The sequence below is a fragment of the Vanellus vanellus genome (assembly GCF_965231255.1).
Source record: "Vanellus vanellus genome assembly, chromosome: 3".
NCBI classification, from domain to species: Eukaryota; Metazoa; Chordata; class Aves; order Charadriiformes; family Charadriidae; genus Vanellus; species Vanellus vanellus.
The window spans coordinates 48,623,913-48,649,477 of record NC_138907.1 but is presented as its reverse complement, the minus strand read 5'-3'; the positions used below and the strand labels follow the sequence as shown (position 1 = coordinate 48,649,477).

Here is a 25,565-nt window from a genome sequence, read left to right as displayed (position 1 = left end):
CACTCTTCCTTGAAAGTTAAGTTTTTCCAGGAGTATTTTTTGCTTTGGTTGAGTCTTTCAAAATAACCAATTGCTTTGCAAATAGTGTATGTTTAAATTGCTCTATAGTTTTCACAGAGCTTACTGATGAGTGCACTGAAATAAGTATACAATACTATAATTTTATCCAAACGGTGCATGTACAATTTATATTTCATTACTGAAAGCCTTCTCTTTTTGAGAGGTAATTGGGCTTGTCTGTCTCTAGACACCTGACAGAACATGATCAGTGACTTTTATCACAAAAAAAAAAATGTTATATAGACAAAATTAAAAGTTTATTTGGTAAAAAGAAAAAAAAAGTGGTATTGTTCCTCTTAGAGTGGTTGGTTAAATAGCACCAAAGTATCACTTTAATTTGTGCAGTTAAGTTTTGGACAGCAAGTTTTTGGGGTTTTTTAGCCCTCCTTGCTGTTTTTCCCCCTTCTTCCTCCTCTTCGGGGTACGGGAGAGTCTTTCTGACAACAATCACAAATCCAGCGACCTAAGAAAAGAAAGTTATCAATTATTGGGAAACTTCCTTTGTTACTCATCTAATTACACACCTTCCACTAATAGGCGCTCGTCTATTTGCAGTACTTCCTTTAATGTAAACCAGTGCTTTTCCTTAAAATGGAAGCATCTTTTCTAAAAGGTATAGAAAGCAGCGTGTAAAAATCACCCTCCATTTTGGACTCATTACATGTAACAGGTATGGGGTCCCACTCCCCAAGTGACCAGTGTCACTTAGTTCAGTGAAGTCAGGCAGCACAGATTAAACTGCTGTCAAGGTCACCAGACCTTGTACTAAAACCCATTTACTAAGGGAACAAAAAAGGGCTGAGCAAAGAATAGAAGCGTTTAACTGTTTATATTACAACAGCTGGAATCATAAAGGCTGCTTTGGTAATTTTATAGTTTTGTAGGCATATAATCTATTTTGTTTAGATTCTGTCCTTAGGTCAGCCTGGAGGTTAAATCAGCCACAGAACTTTGTACTAAAGTGACAGCTAGCACCAGTGCATCCCACAATGGGACTGTACACTGTATTTGAAGTACTGTAGGTACAGCCAGTACTGACACTGCAGAACTTGCAGCCACTGAACTAGTTTACCATGGATTTAATATTACATGAAAAGCATCAGTACTGACAGTTATTTATACAGCTGAAGCTTTCCTTACCCTGCCTTGAGTTGGCCAGGGGATACGAGTGACCAAGTAATTTAAAGGTACAGGCTGCCTGACATCTAGGTACTTCACTTCCAGCTTTGATGTTTAAGAATAAAATGGGAAGGAAGGGGTTTAAAAAGGTGTTTACAGATACTAAATTCAGCATAATTTTTAATTTAGAAACAAATAACAGCACAAACACTTTATTAATGTGAAAGCTATACTCCAGCAATATGCAGCAATACAACCTCTTTGCAGGTTTATTTTATGAAAGAGAGGTAATTGTTCTCAGTATTCTGTGGATATGGGAAAAAAAAACAACCCAACAACTTAGTTCTGAGCGAGTCTATTCGGATTCTGTTGTAAAAGCCAATTATATTTCCTCTACAGGAATTGCCAGGTTAAACTGTGCACAACCAAATATACAGAAATAAAGCTTATTAAAAAAATTGGGTCCTACCGTGTGAATGCTTTCCTACGCTGTTGCTTACTCCTACCCTTCACATTTGTTTTAAACTATTCTTTCAAAAGCAATGCATATATTAATTCTGACAGAGAAAGCCCAGGACTCTGAGGAGGTGGGAAGGGAACAATTAACTCTTACTTTATTACCTGAAGGGATAGCGTCAAGCCCCACACAAAAGGTGTGGTAACCACGGTCACATACATCACAGAACATCATTTCTTCTTCATGGTGAGGCTGCCCACATATAATGCATGTTTTACACTCCATACATTGCCAAGGATAAGTCTTAATCATAGCAACAAGCTCCGGGGTCATATCAAGGCAAGAAGGGTGGCCTAGATTAAAACCAATATTATTACTTTTGCGTCTGAAATGAAATGTAAGATTAGTTAGACTGTTTGCTTTTACAGAAGCTGAAGCTCAGCGCACCTCCTGGTGAGATCCCCCAGTGCACCGAACGTGCTACTACACGTAACATTAAATAGAGACAGAGTCTTACCGAAGGACAGAAAAGGCAACTGGACTGTTGGTAGACAACTGTAGTACACTAAGTATTTCCACAAAAATATCTGTCAAACAAACTCCCTTAGGAATCTGCTTAGTGTATGCAGATACTTACCACTGTTGTCACACTGGGAGCAATGTATAAGAGCTTCAGCTTTTCCTTTCTTGTTGGACTCCTTACCCTTCAGACAAATTCCACATATAGCATTTGGAATGGCCTTTGGCTGGAAGGGTAGAAGAGGGCTATAAATTCATTCCAGAAGAATTTACAGATTTAACAGGAAATGTCATATATCTCCTTAACTCTTAAAATTAATGAGCTATCTGTTACGATGTGTGAACCTTAAAACGCATGACAATAATTGATGAGCAGCAGCACTGAAAAAAAATCATAGATTAACTACGTAGAATTTTGCACTTGGCACACGTAGGGAGTTATATGTAAATCAAATTGGAGCAAAAGCATGTACTCGCTTCTTCCTATCAATTCATGTAAATTAAATGTGACATAGCATTAAAAATGTCAGTATTTTTTTTCCAATACAGAATACTTCTTTATGAATCTCCATGCAGATTTCCTGTTTATGGAAAAAACTAAATACAATTTTGTATTTGCATTGCGTTTGTTCCTAAATACAGAAAATTAATTACAAAAGCAATAACCTTGATTTCTCTATCTTTTGTTTCAAAATATCTGGTTAGCTGTGCTGTACACGGCCATCTACTTTACCATTCTTTCTTGTATCCATTCATAATCGCTTGTGAGAAATATACACCCTTGCATTTAACTACAGTTTTACACTCATCATCTTTCTAAGTGATCATCTGGAGCGTACTTGGGTCCATGAAATCCATTTAAAAGGTAAGAGAAACAGCAGGCTCTTACAATGAGTAACATTTGCATATGTATTCTGTGTCCCAACCCAAGAGATACACCAATGCAGTTCTATCCCGATGAGGACCAAGGAAGAAATAAGGCATTACAAATTTCAGAAACATTTCAGTAGTTATATTGTTGAGTTTTGACCTCTGCACAATGACATTACTAAGAAATGCAGTTTAAAATGAATATAATACTCACTGATGTCAAATCGCCTAGCGCCAGAATTTTAAAAATTGTTGCCGCAAAGACACAGCGAGTAGAGGGAGTTCAAGGCAAATCCTGTTTTCTAAGGAACTGAATGGCTTGTCAGTAAGCAAGGAGTGTTCCAGTCAACTACCAACCACGTGTAGGGAGAAAATTTAAAAAGTGAAAACAAAACACTCTCTATGTATATATATGAAGAAGATGACCACAATCTTTTGCAATACAACTTCTTTTTAAGTGTGTCTCTTTCCTCAGCCGTTTTTTTCTAGCTCCTAGCCAGATCTTGACTTATTTTTAAGTAGTCAGGACGCATTGCTTTAAGTTTTCAATCTGCTTTTTAAGTTAAAACATGGCTACAGTCTGCTTCAAACTGTCTGCTCTAAAGAGTTTTATTTAAGAAAACAAAACACCATACCAGATGTTTATAGGTAACTTCCTTCAAAAGATGACAGAGGCATTCATACAGACTTTTTTTTTTGCTTATTTATTTTAAAAAAGCAGAGTCAACCTGGTTTATACATAAATATAATAAAACAATAAAAGAAGTCTAACATTCACAAACATCTCTACAAAATAATAAATATAATGAAGCAAAACCACACAAAAACTCTTACTGTTAACTATTCTGTGTGTCCTACATGTATACCTGTATACCCTGCTCCTCCCAACAAAAGTGGCACATGCTTAAACCTCGTCAGTGTTGCAGCATTTACCCTTCCGTTGTTTAGGCTACGTTCTAATTTTTTAAATGGTGAATTGTGTTTTTATCTATTTCTAAGTAAACCAAGCCTTTCTAGAATAGCAAGTGCACTTTTCTAATCAGACTTCTAGTTTGTAATGGATTTGCATTTTACTGCCTTTAATATACAGCAGCATATGCCCTTGTACTCCAGCAAAACTAAAGTGAGCTGCTTTTCTGTCACTGTACCTGCGTTAGGGTATGTGCAGTTAACACTCCAATCCACATAATTCTAAAGTTAGACACTGATATAGATGCATTTATTAACAATGCTTCCATCTATTCTCACTTCACTAAATTGTGTTCATTAGAAATCGTGCATGTTGGGGGGGGGGGGGGGGGGGGAAAGAATCACAGCCTATTTAATAATAAAGTTCCAACAATATGGAAGTATTTTTACAAAAATAAAATAAAAAAAATGCAATACTATTCACATTTCAAAACAGTTCAAGTTCTACCACCATAAATGGCTTTTAGAAATGCTATGAAAAAAGTCTATCAAATCCAAATGGGAAGTCATAATAACCCATCTGATTAGAGTAAATTTTGCTTTCTATGTCCTCATCTTATTGGGATGAGGAAGGGAAAGAAGATGAATGCAGGGTCCAAATGACGACTGCCTGCTCTGTAAGTTTTCACTTCCATGCTGCTGTACTGCAGGTCTCAAAGTAAGCATTCCTACTACACCATTGTTGTAAGATCCTATTCTGAATGCAAAGTGTTCCATTTTCATATACAGTGACCCGAAACATAAGTGTTGTAAAATATAGTTCCTCAATACATTTCAGTTTTATGTGCAAAAAAACCTCTTGTACTTTCAACAGTACCCTGTGTGTGCAATTGTAGTAGCCAGTCCTGCAGCAACAAAGACTCACTACTTGTAACATGACAAAATGTAAAACACACGTTAACCGTTCTTTGTTAAAAGAACTGACAATAAAATTGGCTCCATATAAAATACATTATTTCTTTTACTCAAAAATAACTCAGTGGAAATGTGTGAATCCTGTAATACTCATAATGTGGCTATAACTATACATTTGCATGTTGATGCCATAGCAATCATCCTTCAATTTTAACTACATGTAACCAAAAGATTACTGCCCTACAAAAATAGTCAACTATTAGAGAACAATACAGAACAAAAGTATTACAAAGATTTGGAATTCACAGGGACAACATTTTAAATCAGTTAAGCCGTCAGCTCAAAGTGCCTTAACATTTAGGCACATATGGTATATCATTATCTGATGCTTTTATGGACTAACAAACAAGAATCCTTCTGTCTTACCAGTTAAAACAGCTCACGTAATTTGGTTTACTGAAAGCATTTAAACGTTCCCATGAACAAGAAAGCCAGGTCTCTCACACTCCCAACACAACATCACCCCCTCTGACGTATCAGCAGCCTGATGGCAGGCAGAGTGCGCTGACATTGCAAAGATGTGGCACTGGAAGTTTACAGTAATACCTTGTTACTAACACAATTGGCGATTGTGAACCAATAAGTAATTGCTCTGGGAATCCATTTTCAAAATGCAATTTGGTATACTACCATTGCTCTTCTACAATTAGAAGTTCAGAACTTTTCAGAAAGTTCTGCTCCATCAGTTCTCTATGCATTCATAAGGCCATGAAACAGATTGGACTAATCAAATACGTGGGCATCTCACAGCTAAGTGAAACTTCTGTAAAACACTGGCACACAATCTCTAACGTCACAATAAACAAAGATAAAAATAAATTTCAAGCTCCATCTTTGGATTTCATGTTCCTGGGAACATTGGTATGCATTCTGTGTCTACAACAATTTGCAAAGTTACACATAAAAAAATATATACATGGTAACCACAGTCTAAATCTCCATTGTTTGCATATTTCTTATTAAGTTCCTGAAAAGAGAAAACGCAACTGGAGCTTGCTATCTGTTACGAATTTGTACAGATATTGTATGTAGAGAAAATTTATCAAAGCTGTCCAATTCTTGCCGGAAATTAGCTTCTTAACGTAAGTTACAGTTCATTTACTGTTAACTTGGGTAAATACATATAGTAAATATTTATGAATATAAAACGTAAGCCATCAACAGCTCACTTTTGCTAAGACAGTTTCTTGATATGTACAGTCTTGTCACCGACAAAAAAAAGTTCCTTTTTCCATAACCTCTCTTAACAAGCATTCCTGATTGCTAAATACTAAACTCTATCTTAATGTAGTGTTTTCCCTCTTTCTGGGTCTATTCCTGCTCCCACACAAGTCAATGGAAAACTCTCATTCCTTTCAGTGGAACAGGACTCAGTAATGATGTGCTTTAAAAGCGTTACATCACGTACAGATCCTCTCTTAGTATGCAGAATAACAACACATAAATAGGGTATGTCAATTCCCATTTCTTCTGAAAGGCATTTTTATCTTAATTTTTGAAATTCTTATACAGTAATACTGATGATTTGGGTCTTAGGTTTGGCAATTGCTGCTTGACAGCTGAAATGTCGTAACATCTTCACCAAGTTTTTAGCGTGGATAAAAGCATATTGCCCACAAATGTTTCTACATAATATAAACTACATAAAAAGCTATTTTCCATATACTGTTAAAGTGGTTATATAGTGTTGCCTATACAACTGTAGTAAGCTTTTTGCCTTCCATCCTAAACATTGTAACAGTTCAGGATAAAAGACTGTATTTAAAGTGAACGTCCTAACAGTATGTTTAGACACATAGCTGCACTTCACAGCACTGATCTCTTGGTATGCTACCATACTAAGTAGTAGAAAAAAATAATGGATACTGAATGCTAGTTTTGAACTGGCAAGTAATTCTGACTGCTACATTAAGGCAGACAGAAAGATGTAGAGTTCCAATGATAAATCCACAATGGATTTTTCTGGTGTTACTGCCTGGGAATCTGAGAAGTTAACAGAAACAGAGGCCACTGTATAGCTAGGGTAAAGGAAAGCCCCACATGAAATAAAAGCAAAAAGGAAGTAAGGAAGCAAACAGATGGAGCACACAACAGGAGAGCAGCTAGTGAAGTACAGCAAGCAGAAGTTCCATATTATTGGAAAAACAAGTATTTCAGGGAGAGACTGGTCAGTAAAGAAGTTCAGTCAGGGGCTTTTTTCTTCTACCTTGTACCCAGGAACTGATTTGGATAATACAGAACGTTTGGAACCATCTTTTCTTGGAGTAGCACTTTTGTCTCTTGTTTTTTGTCTTCCCTGAAAAGAATCCTCCTGGTTGTCTGTGGCGCAATCACCTTCAGATACATTGCCAGATGAATTGTCCTATAATAAAAATACCATAGCTATATTTTTTATTTTTCGGATAGACAGACAAGTCTCTCCTATGCCCCTTAGAGCCAACTAAGATAAGAGGAGGATACATCTTTCCTTCGGCAAAAGCATGGGGTACATCACAATCTAGAACACCTTTGCTCATAATCTTCATTAGCTATTATTTTTCATGCTAAGAGACTGACATCAGCAATAGCAGTCACGTTTTCCAGTTGGTCTCGATACCAGAGTGCAGAGCACAACAGTGTAATTCTTTGAACCATTTTCCTTTAAAAGTCAGCAAGAAATCCACTATATGCAAGAGGTTGTTTACAAAGTAAAGGGCCAGCAAAAAGTTAAAAGTGCCCTTGCCATGCATTTAAAGGGTACTACCAAATAGTACTGCCTTGAATTAAACATGTGAAGGTTTCTTATGCCACCCTCATGTACTATTTTCACCAGGAACAATCTAAATCTCCGATTTGGATTGCAGCAGAATGCCATCAAAGGCAAAATACACTACAATAATTAATACAGAACCAAACAACAGAATTTATGCTGCAGTTAAAGCATTTTTTTTGAGGAATGGGGAGGCAAGAAAGAGGGGAAGAGGTTCAAAGAGGTTGAGAGATCAATGCAAGCATAATTAAGAGCAGCAGCACAAGATTCTTCTCAGAAACATGTTAATAAAGGCCTCCAAAAAGCTCCAGAAGAAAGCAATATGATTAATCACATTTATTACAATAAAAATCAGAAGGCCAAATAACAACAGTGCCCTACAGCAAAAGGGACTCTGTACAGACATAATAGTAATCAGCCTTTGCCCCAGAGCCTAAAATCAAAACAGACAAAACAGACACAGGGCAAAGGGAGGAGTAGAACACAAAAGCAAAGCAAACTATATGGCAACACAAAATGGTATGTTTCACCATTATTTTAGGAGAAGGGTTATTTAGGACAGCCCATTAAAACATTACAGAGCAGGAAAATTGCTACCCGACTCCAACAATGGGCAGGATGAAAAAGGAAAAAGCATAAAGCATATTGTAGGACTCACCATGGAGATCTGACGAATGGGAGGTAGCCCAAAACTCAGGAAAAGAGGACTGACAACTCACCACTTCCATGTTCAACAGACATTCTTCCCGAACAATACGCCTCAATGACTAGCAAAGAACCCCTGCTCCCATAGCCAAACCCACTACACAGGAACCTCATTTTATTTTTCCCTACACTTTTCCAGCACAAGGACATTTTCCCTTCTGCATTCTGCCACGAGACTTCTGAACTTTTGTGAAAAATGGAAGGATAGTCTGCTTGGTTCAGTTACTTTTCTTTACCATTAAGGGGAATGGAACTCAGTGAAAAAGGGAACTGGGAAGAAATGGTTGAAGATCAACTGTAAAAAAGCTGGAATATGATTAAACCAAAATTTAGCATGCTGAGTTGATATGATTTTTTCATAAAAAAGAAAACAAAACACAAACCCACAAGGAAAAAGGGTGTATTAACAGCTATGTCTCCCTCCCTTGTTAGCCTAATAAGCTGACCACTTCCTTTCTTCTTTAGTTATCTTATGAATATTCAAACAAAACAGATTTATAATGCTAATTTTTGCCATATAAACATACCAACCATTTACCATGTTCATCAAGTGAACTAGAAACTGTTAAATGCCCCTGTGATTTACATTCTATTTCTCTTAAAATTAGGGTTAAACTTCCGGAAAGTGTTTGTCATCAATGGTTTGCTGGTACTCGGACAGCTCATCTGAAGCTCAGATGCTCTTGAGCACTTAAAATACTATCAAGGTAGGTATGTGAAAGTCTCCCTTAACTTCCAGTAACAGTTAATTTTGCATTTGCATAAACAGAGAGAACATAAACATCTTTTTAAAGATGTATTGTAACGCAAAAAAACAGAGCTTTTTACCTTCTCTTTAAATCAGAATAAAGTAACTGTTTCTGCAGTGAGCAATTCCTGCTTCTACACCACAAGAAGGAACAGTTATCAGGCTATCGATACCTTTGTTTTAGTCACAGATTCTGTGGCACTTAAATAGCAAAATAGCCTGTGACTGAACTAGAGTGTTTATTCCCCTCGGAAATGCTAGCAACTTCCCCTTGGGAAAAAGGGCATAACAAAGAACTGCGGTTGGGAAGATTCTTCAAGATTTCTTTAAAAAGAAGGAAGAAAGGGCCTGAAATTTCAAATATTTGTTTGATTTACTTTAAAAATTGATCAAACAGAAAGCTGAAGAGCAATGTTATAAAATAAAGAGAAGTACTAAAAAAGGGAGTACACTTTTAGTTTAAGATTCTCCTTCATTTTGCAAATGTTAAAGATTCTATTAAGAAACTACTGAAACTAACAAAAGTGAAGGGAAAGGATTTCTTTGTTAAAGAATATGTTCAATTTGTCTCACCGAATTGCCTTTGGTTTTCCGTTTTTCATCACCTCGCCCTTCCTCTGCATCGTCTGAATCTCCATCACTGTCTAATGCAGGTAGCTCTGGATCCAAAGGAGGTTCATAAAGAGCTGTGTTTAATGGCAAGTAACGAAGTTCATCTGGAGAGTATCTAAAGTTAATAAATAAATAAATAAATAAAATTAATTAATATTAAAGTCACACAGCATACAAGGACTTCAATGAGAAAGAGTAAGAAAAACTCCCTTTTTTTCAGGAAGGCACATAAAAACATGCAGTTCTGATAACATAGGAAACATATTAATTTCTCCTCCCAAATGTGATACCATCTAGTACGTGTCTTCTTTGTATAGAAGATATTCGTGGAACACAGGAAGAGCGTATTTGCAATATCCCAAACCTACATAATCATAAGAGGTCATGGAACCCCCCAAAATCTTTAACAGTTCCACATTGCTATGTCCAACAAACTACACACTTTGTTTATAAACATACAGTGCCTACATAGCATGTGTACAATTCTAACCCAGGGCACATAAACAGCAAGAGTCCAAAGCAAATTAAGTAAAGATTATATCTACATCCTTGAGTTCCTTCATTACTGAAGTAGAACAAAAAATGCATATAAAAAGATAATTTCAGAAGAATGTGAAGATCTACTCACATTGCTTATAGCCAGATAGAGTTTAACATGTGTAATCCACCCTTTTTTTTTAACCTTAAATACTAAGAAAAAAGTGAAAGTCACCTTACTATTAAGGACAAGCATTGTAAGGAGTAGGATATTATTTTGATGCATATTTTGAAAGGCTGTGTCCTTCATTAAGAAGGATAAGCAGTTTCACTTGCAGCTTATAAGTGCAAAAATAAAAAAGATATCTAGTATTTTTAACTCAATTAATTTAATAAAACTGAAGTCCTTCAAGAATATCCTGTAACATGCAAATTTGGGGTAGGCTGTACACACGCACACTGGAATGAGTAAGGCATACGCAGATAAAGAGCTTCTCTAAAGAAAACTGTGCCATGAATAGGATGATTACATCTCTGTTATACAGATGGTAAGACTTAGGCAACAAATCAGTATGTATTTGTCAAATGGCAGCATGCCATCAGGTAAAGTCTTAAATTTGTGTAGACAGTCAAGTACACATTTTTTCATGAAATAGAAAGATCCAACTAGCAGTACCTTTCTCTTTAACTACAAGACCATTCAATTTTTTTTTGTTAAATTAAAAACTTTTTAAAAATTTTAAAAAGGGACCATAAGACTGTCACATGGAAAACATGTGATCCCAAGCCAGCATAACAACATTTTGACCTAGCAATATTCATCCTAGCACACATGCAGAGGCAGATGATAAGTGAAGGCATGAGAGAGGCAGGAGTGAAATCAATGTCTCCTTTTACCACAGTAAATATCTGAGCAGGCCAAATCTCAGGCACTGCAATACATCAGCGGAGACAGTACTCTTGCAGCCAATAATGTTTTGTTGACAAAAATTGCCACACTATGCATCTATTAGACTAGCAAGTGGCTCAAACATAAAATTAATTCAAAACCTTGCAGTATATACACTGAAATGTTCTCCATCTGCTAGATGTAGAGGAAGTAGATCAGTGCAACAGAATCAGTGGTTAGGATGCTTTTAAAATACCTTTTGTAGTACTCCTGGAACTGGCCGGGTATGAGAGCCACTGGATAAGGACTAACCTTTGTTCTCTCTGTAGGTAAGATTTTGTATTTTCCTTGAGGCACCTGGATAATCTGTATTGTTTAATACAAAACAATGACATTTTTGTTTCACATACAAACTTTTGAGCCTTCCTTACCATCTACCCCCCCAAATATTTGTTAACTAGCCAGTTTTATTGAGTTGGAACAGCTACCTGAGTTCTCCCATGGGAAATCCAATTCATTAAAATGGTAAGAGATCCCACTCACAAAATAGTATTACGGATTAAGTCCAATCACTAAGTATCTAGTGAACTGAATGAATATTAGGTAAGACTACTTCTAACAGTATATTATGTAAAATAGTTTAAAAATTAAAATCTAAAAACTGAAACAGTAAACATTAACTTTTGTGACTGGCATCTTTAGCATGAATTATAATTTTTGTCCATATTGGTAGAGGGTAGCAAGAACATGTCCACATCCATAAAAAGTTCCATTAATAATATGAATATGTGGAAAGGAAAAGCTTACACAGAAGCCTTCTTTCCCTTAGAAAGAAATAAAACCAATTATCCACTATCCTGGCTCTAACATGGGTCAATACCAGTAAAATGTAAACTTTCCGTAATGGACTACCACGTAATAATTTGCATAGAGAAAATTTTTGCTTTACTGTTTTTACACAAGCAGAACAGTCCTGCTTCAAAACATCAGCTAATTTATTCTTTTTTTAAATCAGGCACAGAAGCATGAAATATATCTAACACAAAAATAATACACCACCTAACAAAAACAAGGGCATAACACTGACAGGTAGCACTCTTTTTGAGGATAAATAGTTTACTTTTTCACCCTAGGTACAGTTCAGGCAAAATTTTGGAGAATTAGCTGTTTATATGAATAGATACAATACCGACTGAAGCTTCTTAGTAACTTAAAAGTTCCCTCTTAGTTTTATGATACTACCAGCAGATTAAAGACATGACAACAAAGCAACACTGACATTTTTAAAGCTTCCCTAGACAAGTATGCGCAAGTTAAAAAAAAAAAAAGTTTTCAAATTAAATATATTTGAGATTATTTTTAGCAGTATTAAACAGTTTTGCTGTTAAACAGGTAAGTCCCTACATGACTGAAACAAGACTAATCAAACCCCTTGATAATAAAATAGTACCAAAACCATCTTTACTAAAACAACCCATGACCTATCTATTGACATTGATAAGAAATTTAAATCTGCCTACGTGTGTCTGTAAATCAAAATAGGCTCTTCTTTCTTCCATCCGCTCTCGGTTTAAATTGCTGTTGAATTCTGCAGCTTTCCTGGCAGCTTTTTTAATATATTCTGGAACTTTACTGGCTTCTACTTTCTGTGTGTTCTGCTGCTGCATTTGCTGCAATAAAAACAATTTCATTAATTCACACACATTTCAGTATCACTTTGAGAACAGCCTTTTCTTATACTCCACACGTAAAGAGATCTGGTTCACTTATATGCTCATTACTTACAGAGTACTCTTTATAATGATCTGTTATTCGCTGACGTTCTTTCTCTTGCAGTATAACAGAATACTCAGCATGTTTGGCAGGGTATTCTTTAATCATAAGATCAATTACTTCATCACTACGCAAAGCTGTTAGACCTAAAATAGATAAAAGCAATAATGACGCTATCTGACAAAACTAACTGTAAGTTATTTATAACCCACAATGATCAAGTCAAGTTTCTGAGCAGCTAAAGACAACTACCTGCTGCGCACAATACTTCTCTCTCTCAAGCAGGAGTGAACTTGTGCCTTTTAGGTCTCAAAGCTGATTAGGAATTTGCTTCCACCCTAGGAGGCAAGGCTCATTTCTCTTCGTGCTTACAGCTACAGACCCCTTCACATTGACTCTCCCCTATGAGGCAGAACCTTTGTTCTAAGCGGGACCCAGTGAACTGTTAGTTTCAGTTTACGGTATTGGTGAAGCGTCAGTTTCATTAACTTGCAGAACCTTAACTGAAATTATGAGCTTTACATAACTTCTCTATATAAATCAAGGAAGAATCACCATGAAGCAAAATGCACACCGACTCCTGACTCCCAATTAAATCATTTGAAGTTCAGAAGACAGAACGCCTCAGTTTGCAGCTACAATGCAGAACACCTCCTTTAAGGTTCCAACACAACTAATCTCCAAACACTGACAACAGAATGGAGGTTGACCTTAAAAAATAGGGATAGTTAACTCAGTGCACATCTCTACTGGATATATGAGGTCGAATATAGCATATTGCTTCTATTGATAAAAATTAGATACTGTTCCCTCCCACATATTTAAGTTAAAAAAAAAAATCAAGAGAGCTGGCAGGTGATAAATAAGGTGGTATAACAAAGACTGGTAGTATATAAAATGACATTACATTTGCATAAACTCCATGACACACAGGAAAAAAAATGCGGCAGGCATCATTTAATCTCTAACATGCTTCAAGTATTAGCAGAGGAAGAAAAAAAATACTTAAAGCTCTTTCAAGATAAGCCACACCAATGACATCATTCCAAGTACATTAAAGTGCTTTAACACACACCCTTCTAACATATAAGGTGAACCATATAAGATATACTAACGTTTACTGAATTCCAACTTGCTCTGATACATCACGGCCAATTTACACAAATTAATAATAAACCAGTTTTCACTTCAGAATTTATGTTTTCAGTTTAGAGTAATGTAATTCTCTACCAAACTGAATCTCATTTTCAGTGTGTCATATTTTTAATACTGTAACAAGGAATCTAACAATTTGTTTTCTTACCTAGGGTGCACTGAGTTTCTGTGATAACATTTAGTTCTCTGAGGTAGAGTTTCTCCTTGTGAGATAGATCTCGTCTTTCTAAATCTCCAAAGAAAACAAAAAAAGCAATAAAAATGCGTGCAGTTAATCAAACTCCCCCATAAAGAAAGTATTTTGACAATTTTATTTCCAGGCAGTGAGACTCTGTATTATACTACTGTTCCTACAAACACAATAATTTTATAAATTGATTTTAAATTTAATATACACTGTAGGGACATTGTTCATTTTTCTGTGTACTCTGCCTGTAGTTATGATTTACAGAAATACTGAAAAAACCTGACATATGAGTTCAGATGCAGAAAACACTATCAAGTACTGAAGGTACATTCTTGTTTCCTTTTAATATGTGTTCTAAAAATAAATTCCATGACAGAAGAACCAGATTTGACAATTCTGAACAATGAAGGCTCAAATGCTACAACCTCCCCAATTCATTTTTTTTAAAATTCTTCTACAGTGTAGAAATGTTGCCGCAATTCAGGAAACAGAATATAGAGATATGGCTATATAGTAAGAAATCACCAACAAAATACTTAAAAATAAAATTGAGGTCAGTTTTCAAAAGGTACTTGCTGATCTAACCTCCAAATCAGACTTGTTTACAGATTTTCAGTAAGTCTTAAATTACTTTGAAAAACATAGGCTACATTTTCAATATGCCAATAGCAAAAATAAAAAGGACAACATACGTAATTCAGGTCTGCTTTTGCCAGGATTTTTTTTAATCAGTTGGCTCATGCTATATACAGAGACACGAATTACATCCAAACTGTATGAAGACAAAGATTTTTTGAATAAAAACTTTAAAAATAAATACCTGGATATTTTCTTTTAAAGGAAGTCACGCCCAAATATTCACTGACTTGCTCCTGAAGCATATAGTATTCTCCTGTTTCATCTGGTGGCCACTTGTATTCTATCAAGTTTTCAGCAGGAAAATAGCTGTACCTAATAAAGAACAATGTTAGAACAAATCAAAGAATGCTTAAGAGGGATACATACATTTCTAGAAATTGAATAATTCCTATATCTATGTCAATGAACAATATCTATGAAGTTGGACAAGCACTTTAGAACAATGCATCCTGCTAACCCTTTTTCAAAGTCACTTTGTTACACCCCACTTCACACAGATTTCTCCAAAGCAGCATTCATCAATATGCGAGGGACAGAACACCAAGAAAGGGATATTCATAATAGTGGGCAGGACACCAGGAAAAGCAGGTACTACAGTGTCAACATTCATGCAAAAAATATGCAATATTTTAAAAACACGTAAGCTGTGCTTCTGATTGTAAATTAGATGCAGCATGTTTTGTGTTGTTTTAAAATAAAACATCTTAAAATATGCTGGGAGAAAAAAGACAGCTAGCCACTCATAAGACATTGCCTCAATTCAGAAACATATATGAAGAATATACAAGCAAAGAAAAAAGAGCTAATACTTAAGCATACCAAACAATACATTAAGACTAGGAATGAATACGTGGGAAATGCAACAAGTGGTATTACCCAAGGTCTTGACTAGAAGTTTCACAGCTCCGAGAACTGTCCCCTGAGCCCATACGTCGTCTTTTGGATGGCTGGCTGCCATCATTGGAATTTTCTTCTGCATCATCCTGAAACAAACATTAAGATAAATATTAAAAAAAATTAAAGAGTATTCAGCAGATAATGTAAAACGTCAAAAAATATTACAAGGCAATCCACAGTTTAAATATACCTGAACTACTGAGCTATTTAATAATACTCTTTACAAACAACTCATAGGACAGTTTATGTAGCAAATTATTCTTTGCTATCCGTATCCTGGGCTGCATCAAAAGCAGTGTGGCCAACAGGTCGAGGGAGGTGATTCTGTCCCTCTACTCTGCTCTTGTGAGACCCCACCTGAAATATTGCATCCAGCTCTGGAGCCCTCAAGATAAGAAGAACATGGACCTGTTGGAGCAGGTCCAGAGGAGGGGCACAAAGATGATCAGATGGCTGGAGCAGCTCTCCTATGAAGACAGGCTGAAAGAGTTGGGGTTGTTCAGCCTGGAGAAGAGAAGGCTCCGGGAAGACTTTATAGCGGCCTTCCAGTACTTAAAAGGGGCCTACAGGAAAGATAGGGAGGGACTTTTTACAAGGGCATGTAGTGATGAGGGGTAATGGCTTCAAACTGAAAGAGGGCGGATTTAGAATAGATGTTAGCAAGAAATTTTTCACTATGACAGTGGTGAGGCACTGGAACAGGTTGCCCAGGGAAGTTGTGGATGCCCCATCCCCGGAGGTGTTCAAGGCCAGGTTGGATGGGGCTTTGAGCAACCTGGTCTAGTAGGAGGTGTCCCTGCCCATGGAACTTGATGATCTTCAAGATCCCTTCCAACCTAAACCATTCTATGATTCTATGACAATCTAGCTACATGACACATAACAGTACATAAGGAGAATTGGGTAGTTTCTCACCTGTTGCGTAGGTGAAACACTGAATAGACAGATCTGTGGCTCGGACCACCAAGTTCATCATTCTTGATGTAAATTACCTACGGCATCACCACAGCCATACAGCTGGAGACCCAGCAAGCTAACCTCACTGGTGACAGTCAGGGACAAGACTAATTCACTTAATCAGGCTAGCTCTCAAAAGCAAGGGCAGAGCAAAAACACCAAGGCCTTGCTGAGAGCTGATGCTTAGAAAATCAAGGGAATTATTACCAAAAGCAACACAGGAGTTTATTGACATACAGTTAAAATAAAAGGAATGATAGACAGTTTATAAAAAGATATGACTAGAGCAAGTAGCAAAGACTTGTCTTTTGTGGGGGGAAAAAAAACACCAAAGAAAAAAACTGAAGTTGTATTACAACAGGTACAGAACAGAACTCTCAGTGTTCCCTTGTAATAGCTTTGTTAATAGCTAGTTAGATGTCACTATTCAGATTTAATGAAATCTATATGAAGAAAGGGAATAAAGGATGAAGAGGAGAAAAAGCAAAACAAAACAGAGTTCCATAAAATCTAGCTGACCCATGATTCAATAGGCCCTCTTGCATTTTTCACTGCTTTGTTGTCCAATACGCTATACAACTCCTTGCCTACACCATCAACAACCCTCAAAGCATGATTATAATTGAGAAACAGAAGGCAGAAGTGTTCAAGTGAATTGACTACTGTCACCACTAGTAGAGCCAAGAACAAAATAGCCCTTTAAGGATCCGAAACTCTGAAGTGGAATAGTATGAAAGAATCAAGCTTCATAACTTTTGTGAAAAGTTTAAGAAAGAAGAATTAACCTGTCAGAAATAAATGGATCAAGTTCAATTATCCTTACGTAGACAAGAACAATTACTAGGTCTACCCTTAGCTAATGTCTTTCATTCTAATGTTTTACATATCATACCACTTGACGTATCATTAAAAAATATTCCAGGAAATAATACATCACTTTTGTTACAGAACATTTGACAGTACTATAATCAACCCAGGCCACAGGGAAAAAGCATGTCTCCTGTATTTTTGGTTTATTTAATATTTTCCGCAATTGTTTACATTTTTTTTTCTTTCTTGTGGAGTAGCAAGAGAAGTATCTTCCATACAATAACAAAACTGAAAAGCAAATTTAATGAAACTGCTTTCTTAATGCTGTTATACTTAAAGAATCAGATAAGCAGCACCTCCATGAGTATTAGTAGTAATAATATTTCCTACTATTGCTGACAATACCCTGTACAAACTCGATTAGACAAACCAAGTAACAGTCCCCAATCAAAACAGGATTAGACTAGAGTATTTAGTGACACAGCTATGTCTCATCAGTAGTTCATCCCTACTTCCCACCTGGAACATTAATGCACTCCAAACCTCAACAAAAACATGAGCAGGGCCAAAGCCACGCTTCACCATACCAAAGCTACCAAGAGACTTCAAAACATTTTTAAAAGACAGATCTCAACCTGAGAGTTAAGAGGAAGTGCCTCACATCAGTTTTGCCTTTTTCTTTGAAATTTTCTTTTATTAAATCCAGTACTGTTAAAAACACAAACACCCATACCACAGGAGAGGTGAAGGTCCTCCATTTCCATCTTTGCTTTCTTATTTGCTGAAAATTTCAGCAAATCCAATCAGACAGGCTCACAGACTAAAACACTCTAAGAAATGAGACAGTTTGTTGCAGAGGACTTTGCAGAAAAAGTGAAAACAGTTGTGTTGCAATCTAAGACATGCTTAGTTCAACCACTGTTATTGTAGTGAAAATAATAATTAGGGACAGTCTTGTGGCTTTCCTTACACAGAAAGTCAAACATTGCCAAAAAAAGCCCCTTCTTCCCTTGAAAACGCATGTTTCTGTAAAATGCCTGTTAGTCCTTAGGAAATAAGGTTACACTACGAATTCCTGGTACGTGTATCAACTATAAGATCTACTTAAGGACCCTTTATTATGTAATCGGAAAGCCCGAATTACCAAACTGCCTTTCAAAAAGAAACTGCCCCTCTGCGCCCCAGCGCGGGTGCAGGAACAGCATCAAGTACGCGGCGGTGCCGCCACAAGCCCAAGCAGCGCCCGGCGAGCGCGGGTACAATTTCGCAGGCCGAGGCAGAAGACCTTCCCGCTAGACCCAAACTTTGCCGGGTGCGACTCCGGGGCGCTGCCAGCGGTACCGAACGAGACTCCGCGCCGCTCCCGCCAAGGCTCTGACGGACTTTCAGAAAGGCGGATGGCACTCGGGCACCCAGCGGGGCCTCCCCTCCCTCCCCTTCCTCCTCTCAGCCCCGGTCCCACACCCGAAGTTCGGCCCGGGGCGTGGGAGGGCGCCAACCCCTCGCCGAGAGGCCGCCCGCCAACGTCCGGCTCCCCGGGGAGGCGTGAGGCGAGCCCTGGGTTGGAGGGGGATTGGGGTGTCACGGCGCCCACACGGCGAGGGGGGGGGGGGGAAGGGGGGGGCGACGAGGCCTCCCGCCGAGGCGGCTGTTGCGCCGCAGCCCCAGGCCGCCGCGCCGGGCCCGCAGCCCCACGGCCGCCGCCCGCTCTCACCTTCAGGGACTGGGCGCCGGGGGTGGCCGGGTCACTGTCGCAGAGGCGCGGGGACAGGACAGCCGCCATGACCGCCGCGGGGGCCGCCGCCGGCTGGGCGAGGAGAAGCGCCGCCGCCGCGCGACCCGGCCTCGCGCCGCGCCCGGCTCCGCCCCCCCTCCCCCTGCGGGGGGTGGCAACGGCCCCTACCGGCCAGCTCGCGCACGAGCGCGGCGGCTCGCGCAACTCCTGCTCCGCCCCCCTCCGGGCAGCCCGCGGCGACCCCGGCCCGCGCCGCCGGACCGGCACCCGGCCCGCCCCGCCGCCGCCGCGCGGGCCCAGTGCCGCGGCCCCACCGCCGCAACCGCCGCTGCTGCCGATACCGCCGCCGCCGCGCCCTCCTCCTCCTCCTGCCGCCGCCGCTCGGGCGGCCGCGCGGCCCGGCCGCGAGCGCGGAGCCGAGCCGCCGCGGTAGCGCTTGGGCAGCAGCGCGGGGCGGAGGGGCAGCATCCCCCCGCGGTGGTTAGCGCCGAGCGCCGCCGCCGTCCCCGCCGCTGAACCGGCGCGGGAGCTGGCACCCAGCAGGGCTGGGCCGCTCCGCCGCCAGGCTCCCGTCTCCCGGAACGTCAGCCGGGGACGAGCTACGTTTGTGAACCACCAGCCCCCGCAGGAGGGGTGTACGGGGGCGGGGGGCGCACTCGGAGGAGCCGGCAGGAGCGCGCTCGCCCCTGCGAGGAGCCGGCCCTCCCGCCGTTACGGACGGGCGAAGGCGGAGCGTGGCCCTCCCCGGCAGCAGAGACCCTCGTGCCGCCGGCGGCGGCGGGGCGGCGCGCGCTCCCACTCGCTCGCACGCGCGCACCCCGCGCCGGCGAACAAAGCGCGGAGCCGCCCCCGGCGGGAGCCCCGGCCACCGCCCCCGCCGCTCCGAACCCGCTCGGAGCCGAGCCGAGCCGAGCCGGCCCGGCCCAGGGGCGTTCGGAGGCGGCACCATCCCACCTCCACCCCCATCCCAACCCCCCGCCGGTGGTCGCACGCGTTCGTTTTCAGCGCTCAACGGTGCAACGGACACAGAAAAAGGCATCAGCGCTCGGTTTATCACAGGCGGCAGTTCCAAAAGCAGACGTCTACGCGCTTCACAGGTCTCCCATAGTCTTATTTTTCAAAATGTAATCATTGGTGTCCTTGCCTATTATGGACCAGTCATCAATAGCCTTGTTACTGACCTCATCGTCTGCCTACCATTGACACCACTGGACCGAAATGATCTAACTGGCCCAGTCCAGTACCCAGCACCAGCCTGAACACAGTCAATGTTTAACGTGAGCTGAAGGCCCAGGGAAGCCAGTGACTGAACACTTCATTCACGCTTCATTTAAGGCAAATGATTAAAAATTTGCACAAATTTCTACACGTGCAAAAGGTGGCTTCCCTGCCGGCCACATTTCTACACCAGCATTTTATCAAAGATACAACTAGAAAAAAAATAAACACTGCCTTTTCTTACAAAGAGCGAGCTTTTCAGAATACCAATACCTGCAGTTTATTGTAAACATTCGTTAACAATTCCAGGCATGCAACAGACAAGCAACTTTCAAAATTTTGCAAAGTTTGGCCTTACACCAGCTGCTTCAACTTCCACAGCAGAGCATTACAACAGATGAAGCCCATATGTACTCAACCATACACATTTCAAAAGCGTTTTTTAGGTTTGGTTGGGTTTTTCTAAACAGAGAAAAATGAGCAAAATTATCTCAACTGTATGTCAATTTTAATGTGCCAACAGCATTAGGACAAAAATTAATACTAAAACAATGATGTTCTGAAAATTTTTAAATATACCAGGTACTGTGATGCACAAAAGATAGGTGTGGCTTTTAGAGTATTACTCGTAATAACAAGCCATTACCAAAGCCAGTGCAATAAATGTTTCAGTCTCACATTTAGCTGAAACCCAAGTGTCTCTTTGAACATCCCAGACCCATCTGCTGGCAACCTAAAAGAAAGAAAAGAAAAAGCTATTTGTGAATCTATATACAGCACAGCTTTTTCCCCCTTTTTTTTAAAAAAAAAGAACACACAGCATTATATAAATACTGATATAACTGCATTTTCAGAGTTACAAATATTAACTGCAAAATTACAGTGAAAATAAACATGTCCTATTTAATGTTAAAATACATGTTCTTGCTTCACAGTAAAGCTTCCACCCTGATAGATCCAAAAATATCTACACCAAAACCTCAATTCTCTCTCATGTTCACTCATTAGCACTTCAGCGTACTGTAAGAGCACCCCTTAAAAAGCAACGTGAATAGACATTAGTTTTGGGAACATATACAACTAAGAAGTCATATCCCCCACTCCTCCACTTCCAGCTTACTCCTTTCTACTCGTGACCATTTACTGGGCTCTCAGCTTTTTTTGATAAAGCTGTTTTCAAAGCTAAAATGTATGAATTCACATCTGGAATAAACATATTCCTCAGGAGAAAAAAGTTAACTTGGACCATTTCAGTAATCCACTTATAACCTATGGCTCCTCGGTCAAAGTATTTCAGAGGCAGGGTACTGTGAGGCAGCACCAGAAAAGCAGATAGACCCAGGCCCCACACAGACTGGCTTCATTACTGAAGCTGATGACCCTTCAAACATTGTTTCATGTAACCCACTAAAAACAAGTATGGTTTCATCAGGTTTTAAGAGCTGATGATGAACACTCCTAAATAGAACTGCTCTCTGACACTCGGCAAGGTACCTAAAAGCATTCTGGATGCCCATGGAAGCTTGCAATACGTGTAAATTTATATACAACACACGGACGTCTAGAATACTTTTCTTTTGGGTGTGCCAAGTTCAGGTCACTAATGTTAATTTGTAGTCCCAAGAGCATCTGTCTGGTAGCAGCTACAGTTGAAACAGTTTCCACCCCTTTCCTTGCCACCCATTTGTTTGCATGTTTCCCAAAACTATAACTGCACAGCATTTTGTGCTGAACGTGATGACCCAACTGGCAATCAAAGTACATTGGAAAAAGAAACCAAAAATTCACAGCAGTCATGCAATCGTACTGGCGCAGCACACAGCAGAAATAACTGGTTGTCAGGGAAGAGCAGCATGGGCTGCTCACCACTGTTACTGAACTCGGAAAGAAGGCAACCTTCACAGGGCTAAGGTAGAATCACAGTAGTACCTTAAATTGTCACCTGGCATGCTACTCCCCATAGTGAGCCCAAAGGCTTCAAGACCACCTCAAACTAGTTAAGCTGCTGAATGCAGATGAACGCCTAGGAGATAACACACAGTTCTAAAAATTATTTTAAATTTGCAAAAGATATTATGAATAATAGGTTTGCTCACATTTATTGCCTGATCTGCCTTTTCCACAATTAGTACTGATACCACATACTTATAACGGTCAAAGTTCAATTCCTTCACAGCATTTAAAATTTCTTCTGAGATTGAAGTACACAAGGAGGGACTAGAAACTCCATCATATTTGGCTTGTTGAAGTTTATTCTACCAAAAACAATTTTTAAAGATCTTAGTTTTCATCCTGGAAGTCTTTTGCAAAAAAAAAAAAAAAAAAAACCCAACCATACTTTTACAGTAATTTCCATTACAAGAACATTAGAAGAACTAATGAGTAAAATAGTCAACATAGATGATGCTCTCAAACAGCAAAGGCTGCACTATTTTTACTCTAAAACATTTTATCTAGTTTTTGAAAGTGACAAACATGTCCAGAAAGTCTCCATTTAACAAACAGGAGTGTATTCTTCTCCATCATTTGGGCTCAGTTCACTGGTAAACAGTGCTACAAATACATATTCCAAATTTCCAAGGCATGTCTTCAAGACAGCAGCATTACAAGAGTTGGTTATATCTATTCAAAGTATCGCTAACAGCTACATATTATGTCCATAAATCCTTCTCCTTCATTTTTGCATGTGGCTGTCAGACTGTCAAGGATACCAAATATAATTTTATGCAGGTCATGTGATATTAGTAGAACTAATTAAAGGAGTAGAATTCCACAAATTCAAGGTCAGGATCTTTGGATAACAATATTTTGCGGATTAGGGTACTCTGAACTGTGCTACAGCTCAATTTGATTTAGAAATGAGTAAGAGTTGAAGAAGCTTCAGCTCCACTTTAACAGCACATGCTCAGCGGCAACCTTGCAGAGGGCCTTCTGCACTTTGCAAAACGGAGCACATTCACATTACATTTGTGTGCCAAAACTCAAAGTCTGCAAAGATTTATTTGACGTTTAATTTTATGCAACTTACACCGTTCCATTAATGTAATCTTTGCAAGACAAGTTACTTTTGCAATAAAATTAGACAATTAATTTTAAGAAATACTATACCGTTAGTATTGCTTGAGCTTTGTCTCTTACTAAATAATCCCGAAATTTATGATGTGACTCCAGTCTGTATGTATTAGCATATCTTATCTTTGCCCTATTAGCTTTCAATGCCGATGGCTTAGCTTTTGTTGAATCACTAACATACTCTTCTTCCACTAGAGCCAGACCCAAAGTTTCATAATATGATTGTTTCCTTTTTCCTTTCATCTGTGCAAAATAATAAAAAAAGTCAACATCACATGTAAATATTTTAGCATTTAACAGTCTCCGGGGTGGTTGGAACTAGATGATCTTTAAGGTCCCTTCCAACCTAAACCATTTTTCTATAAATAATACTTTATGGTGTACAGTTACAAAAAAAAAAAACAAAAACCCCAAAAAAACCTATTAGTCTAGGAATGCATTACAGAAAAAAAAAAAAAAGAACGGAAAAGTTAGAAAATGGGTATCTTCTTTTGGCTGTTTTGACACTATCGCTTTGACTGAAAAAAAAGAGAACAGTGGTTAACTTCTGCTCAATTTTAACTTCTTTTCCACCAAAATCCAGATGAAGCTTGCATTTAAACTCAGTCAATCAGACACACCATACCAGCGCTCTGAATCCACTCCATTTCCCAAGTAAAACCACACAGATATTAACATCCGTGTCCGACCCCCCCCCAGCCCGCCGCGCTCCCCTCCACCTCCCCCACCCCAGCACGCGCGACTGGCGCGCGGCGCGGCCGTTGTGGCCGTTACCGCCGCCCTCACACCCCTTCCCTTCCCGCCCAGCTGTCGCGCCCGGCCGGGGGGAGCCGCCGGCATCGACCTCCAGGAGCTATGCCGCCCGGCGCTGCCGTGCCGTGCCGTGCCCTGCCGTGCCGTCCCGCCCCCGAGGCCGCTCACGCTGTCTTTATCGAACATGCTCTGGCGCCGCTTCCCTCCCTCTGGACCGGCGGTGGCGGCGACAACGGCGAGCTTCGGCATCTTGGAGCGCTTCTCCATGGCAGTGCCGCTTTCCCCGAGGGTAGGCAGGCAGGCAGGCGGGCGGGCGGCCGCAGCCGCAGCGCCCTCGCCTCGCCTCACCGCCCGCTCCCGGCGCCGGGCCGCGGGGAGACACCGCCTTCGCGTTCGGCGGCATGGAGCTGCCCCCTGCCAGGGCGAGGCTCTTCCCGCGCGAGCCAGGCGTGACGCCGTGCGCCAGTACAGCGTCCTGACGTAGAGCGGGCGGGCCCAGCAGTAACGGAGGTAACGGTAGCAGGTCGCCATGGCGGGGTGGGGCGGTGGCTTCCGGGGAGGGGGCGGGGGAGGGGGCGCTGGGCTCAGGGCCCAGGGCTGCTGTTGTTCTCGCCCCTGCGGGGCTGTGCGGTTCCCTACGGCCTCTGCCGGGCCCTGGGGAAACGCTGGTGCGGCGGGCGGCGGGGCGGGGGCAGCTCTGCTTTTGGAAACGCGGGGCTTGTTCACGGACTCTCCCTGAGAAAGCCAGATACCAGCGCCTCGTCTGCTCTGCTTTAGACAATAAAGGGTGGCCGTGGTAGTTCAAGTTTTCCTCTGGCCTCCTGGCTCTGACAGTGAAACGTGGGGGGGCAGAAAGTAAGATGGACTGAATTACATGTTTTATGAACATTTTAGAGATATAGATATATTAATAACAGATAGGATACTCTTGATAGCAGCTGATACCAGTTCCTTATAGGAGCTGTCATACTTGCTCTGTGCTGTTACCTGTATAAATATGTAATCTCTCCTTGAAGCCATGAATTCAGAAATTAGTTACTGTCAGGGTCAATTTCACCACCTAATTAAAGAGAAAGAAAGTGTTTTAAATTTAACTTTAATGAAATCTTTTTACATTTGTTGGGATACTTAATTTTCAATCGATTTCTTGTCTGTCTCCTGTTTGATTAAAGAGGAAGTGTGACCTTTTTTACTAAATCAGAAGCATTTTCTTCCTTGTTAGCATGAGCAGTTCTATCTTTTCAAATTCTTTAGTTTGAATGTGTGCTTCTGAATCAATC

At 40.4% G+C, this 25,565-nt stretch overlaps 1 protein-coding gene across 2 annotated transcripts; it reads right to left on the bottom strand.

The window, feature by feature from the left end:
- Positions 1-171: 171 nt before the first annotated feature.
- On the bottom strand, positions 172-19,710 carry PHF10 (PHD finger protein 10; the record flags this gene model as incomplete). Of its 2 annotated transcripts, XM_082480877.1 has the most annotated exons (12): positions 172-523; positions 1,801-1,989; positions 2,274-2,382; positions 7,116-7,271; positions 9,685-9,838; positions 11,346-11,455; positions 12,610-12,759; positions 12,875-13,008; positions 14,166-14,249; positions 15,025-15,155; positions 15,720-15,826; positions 19,222-19,344. In XM_082480877.1, the coding sequence occupies 12 exons, from the start codon at positions 19,288-19,290 to the stop codon at positions 438-440; spliced, it is 1,479 nt and encodes a 492-aa protein (XP_082337003.1). In that variant the 3' UTR covers positions 172-437. The 2 variants fall into 2 exon arrangements, with proteins under 2 accessions (XP_082337003.1, XP_082337002.1); XM_082480876.1 differs by lacking the exon at positions 7,116-7,271 and having other exon boundaries at positions 19,222-19,710.
- Positions 19,711-25,565: the final 5,855 nt, after the last annotated feature.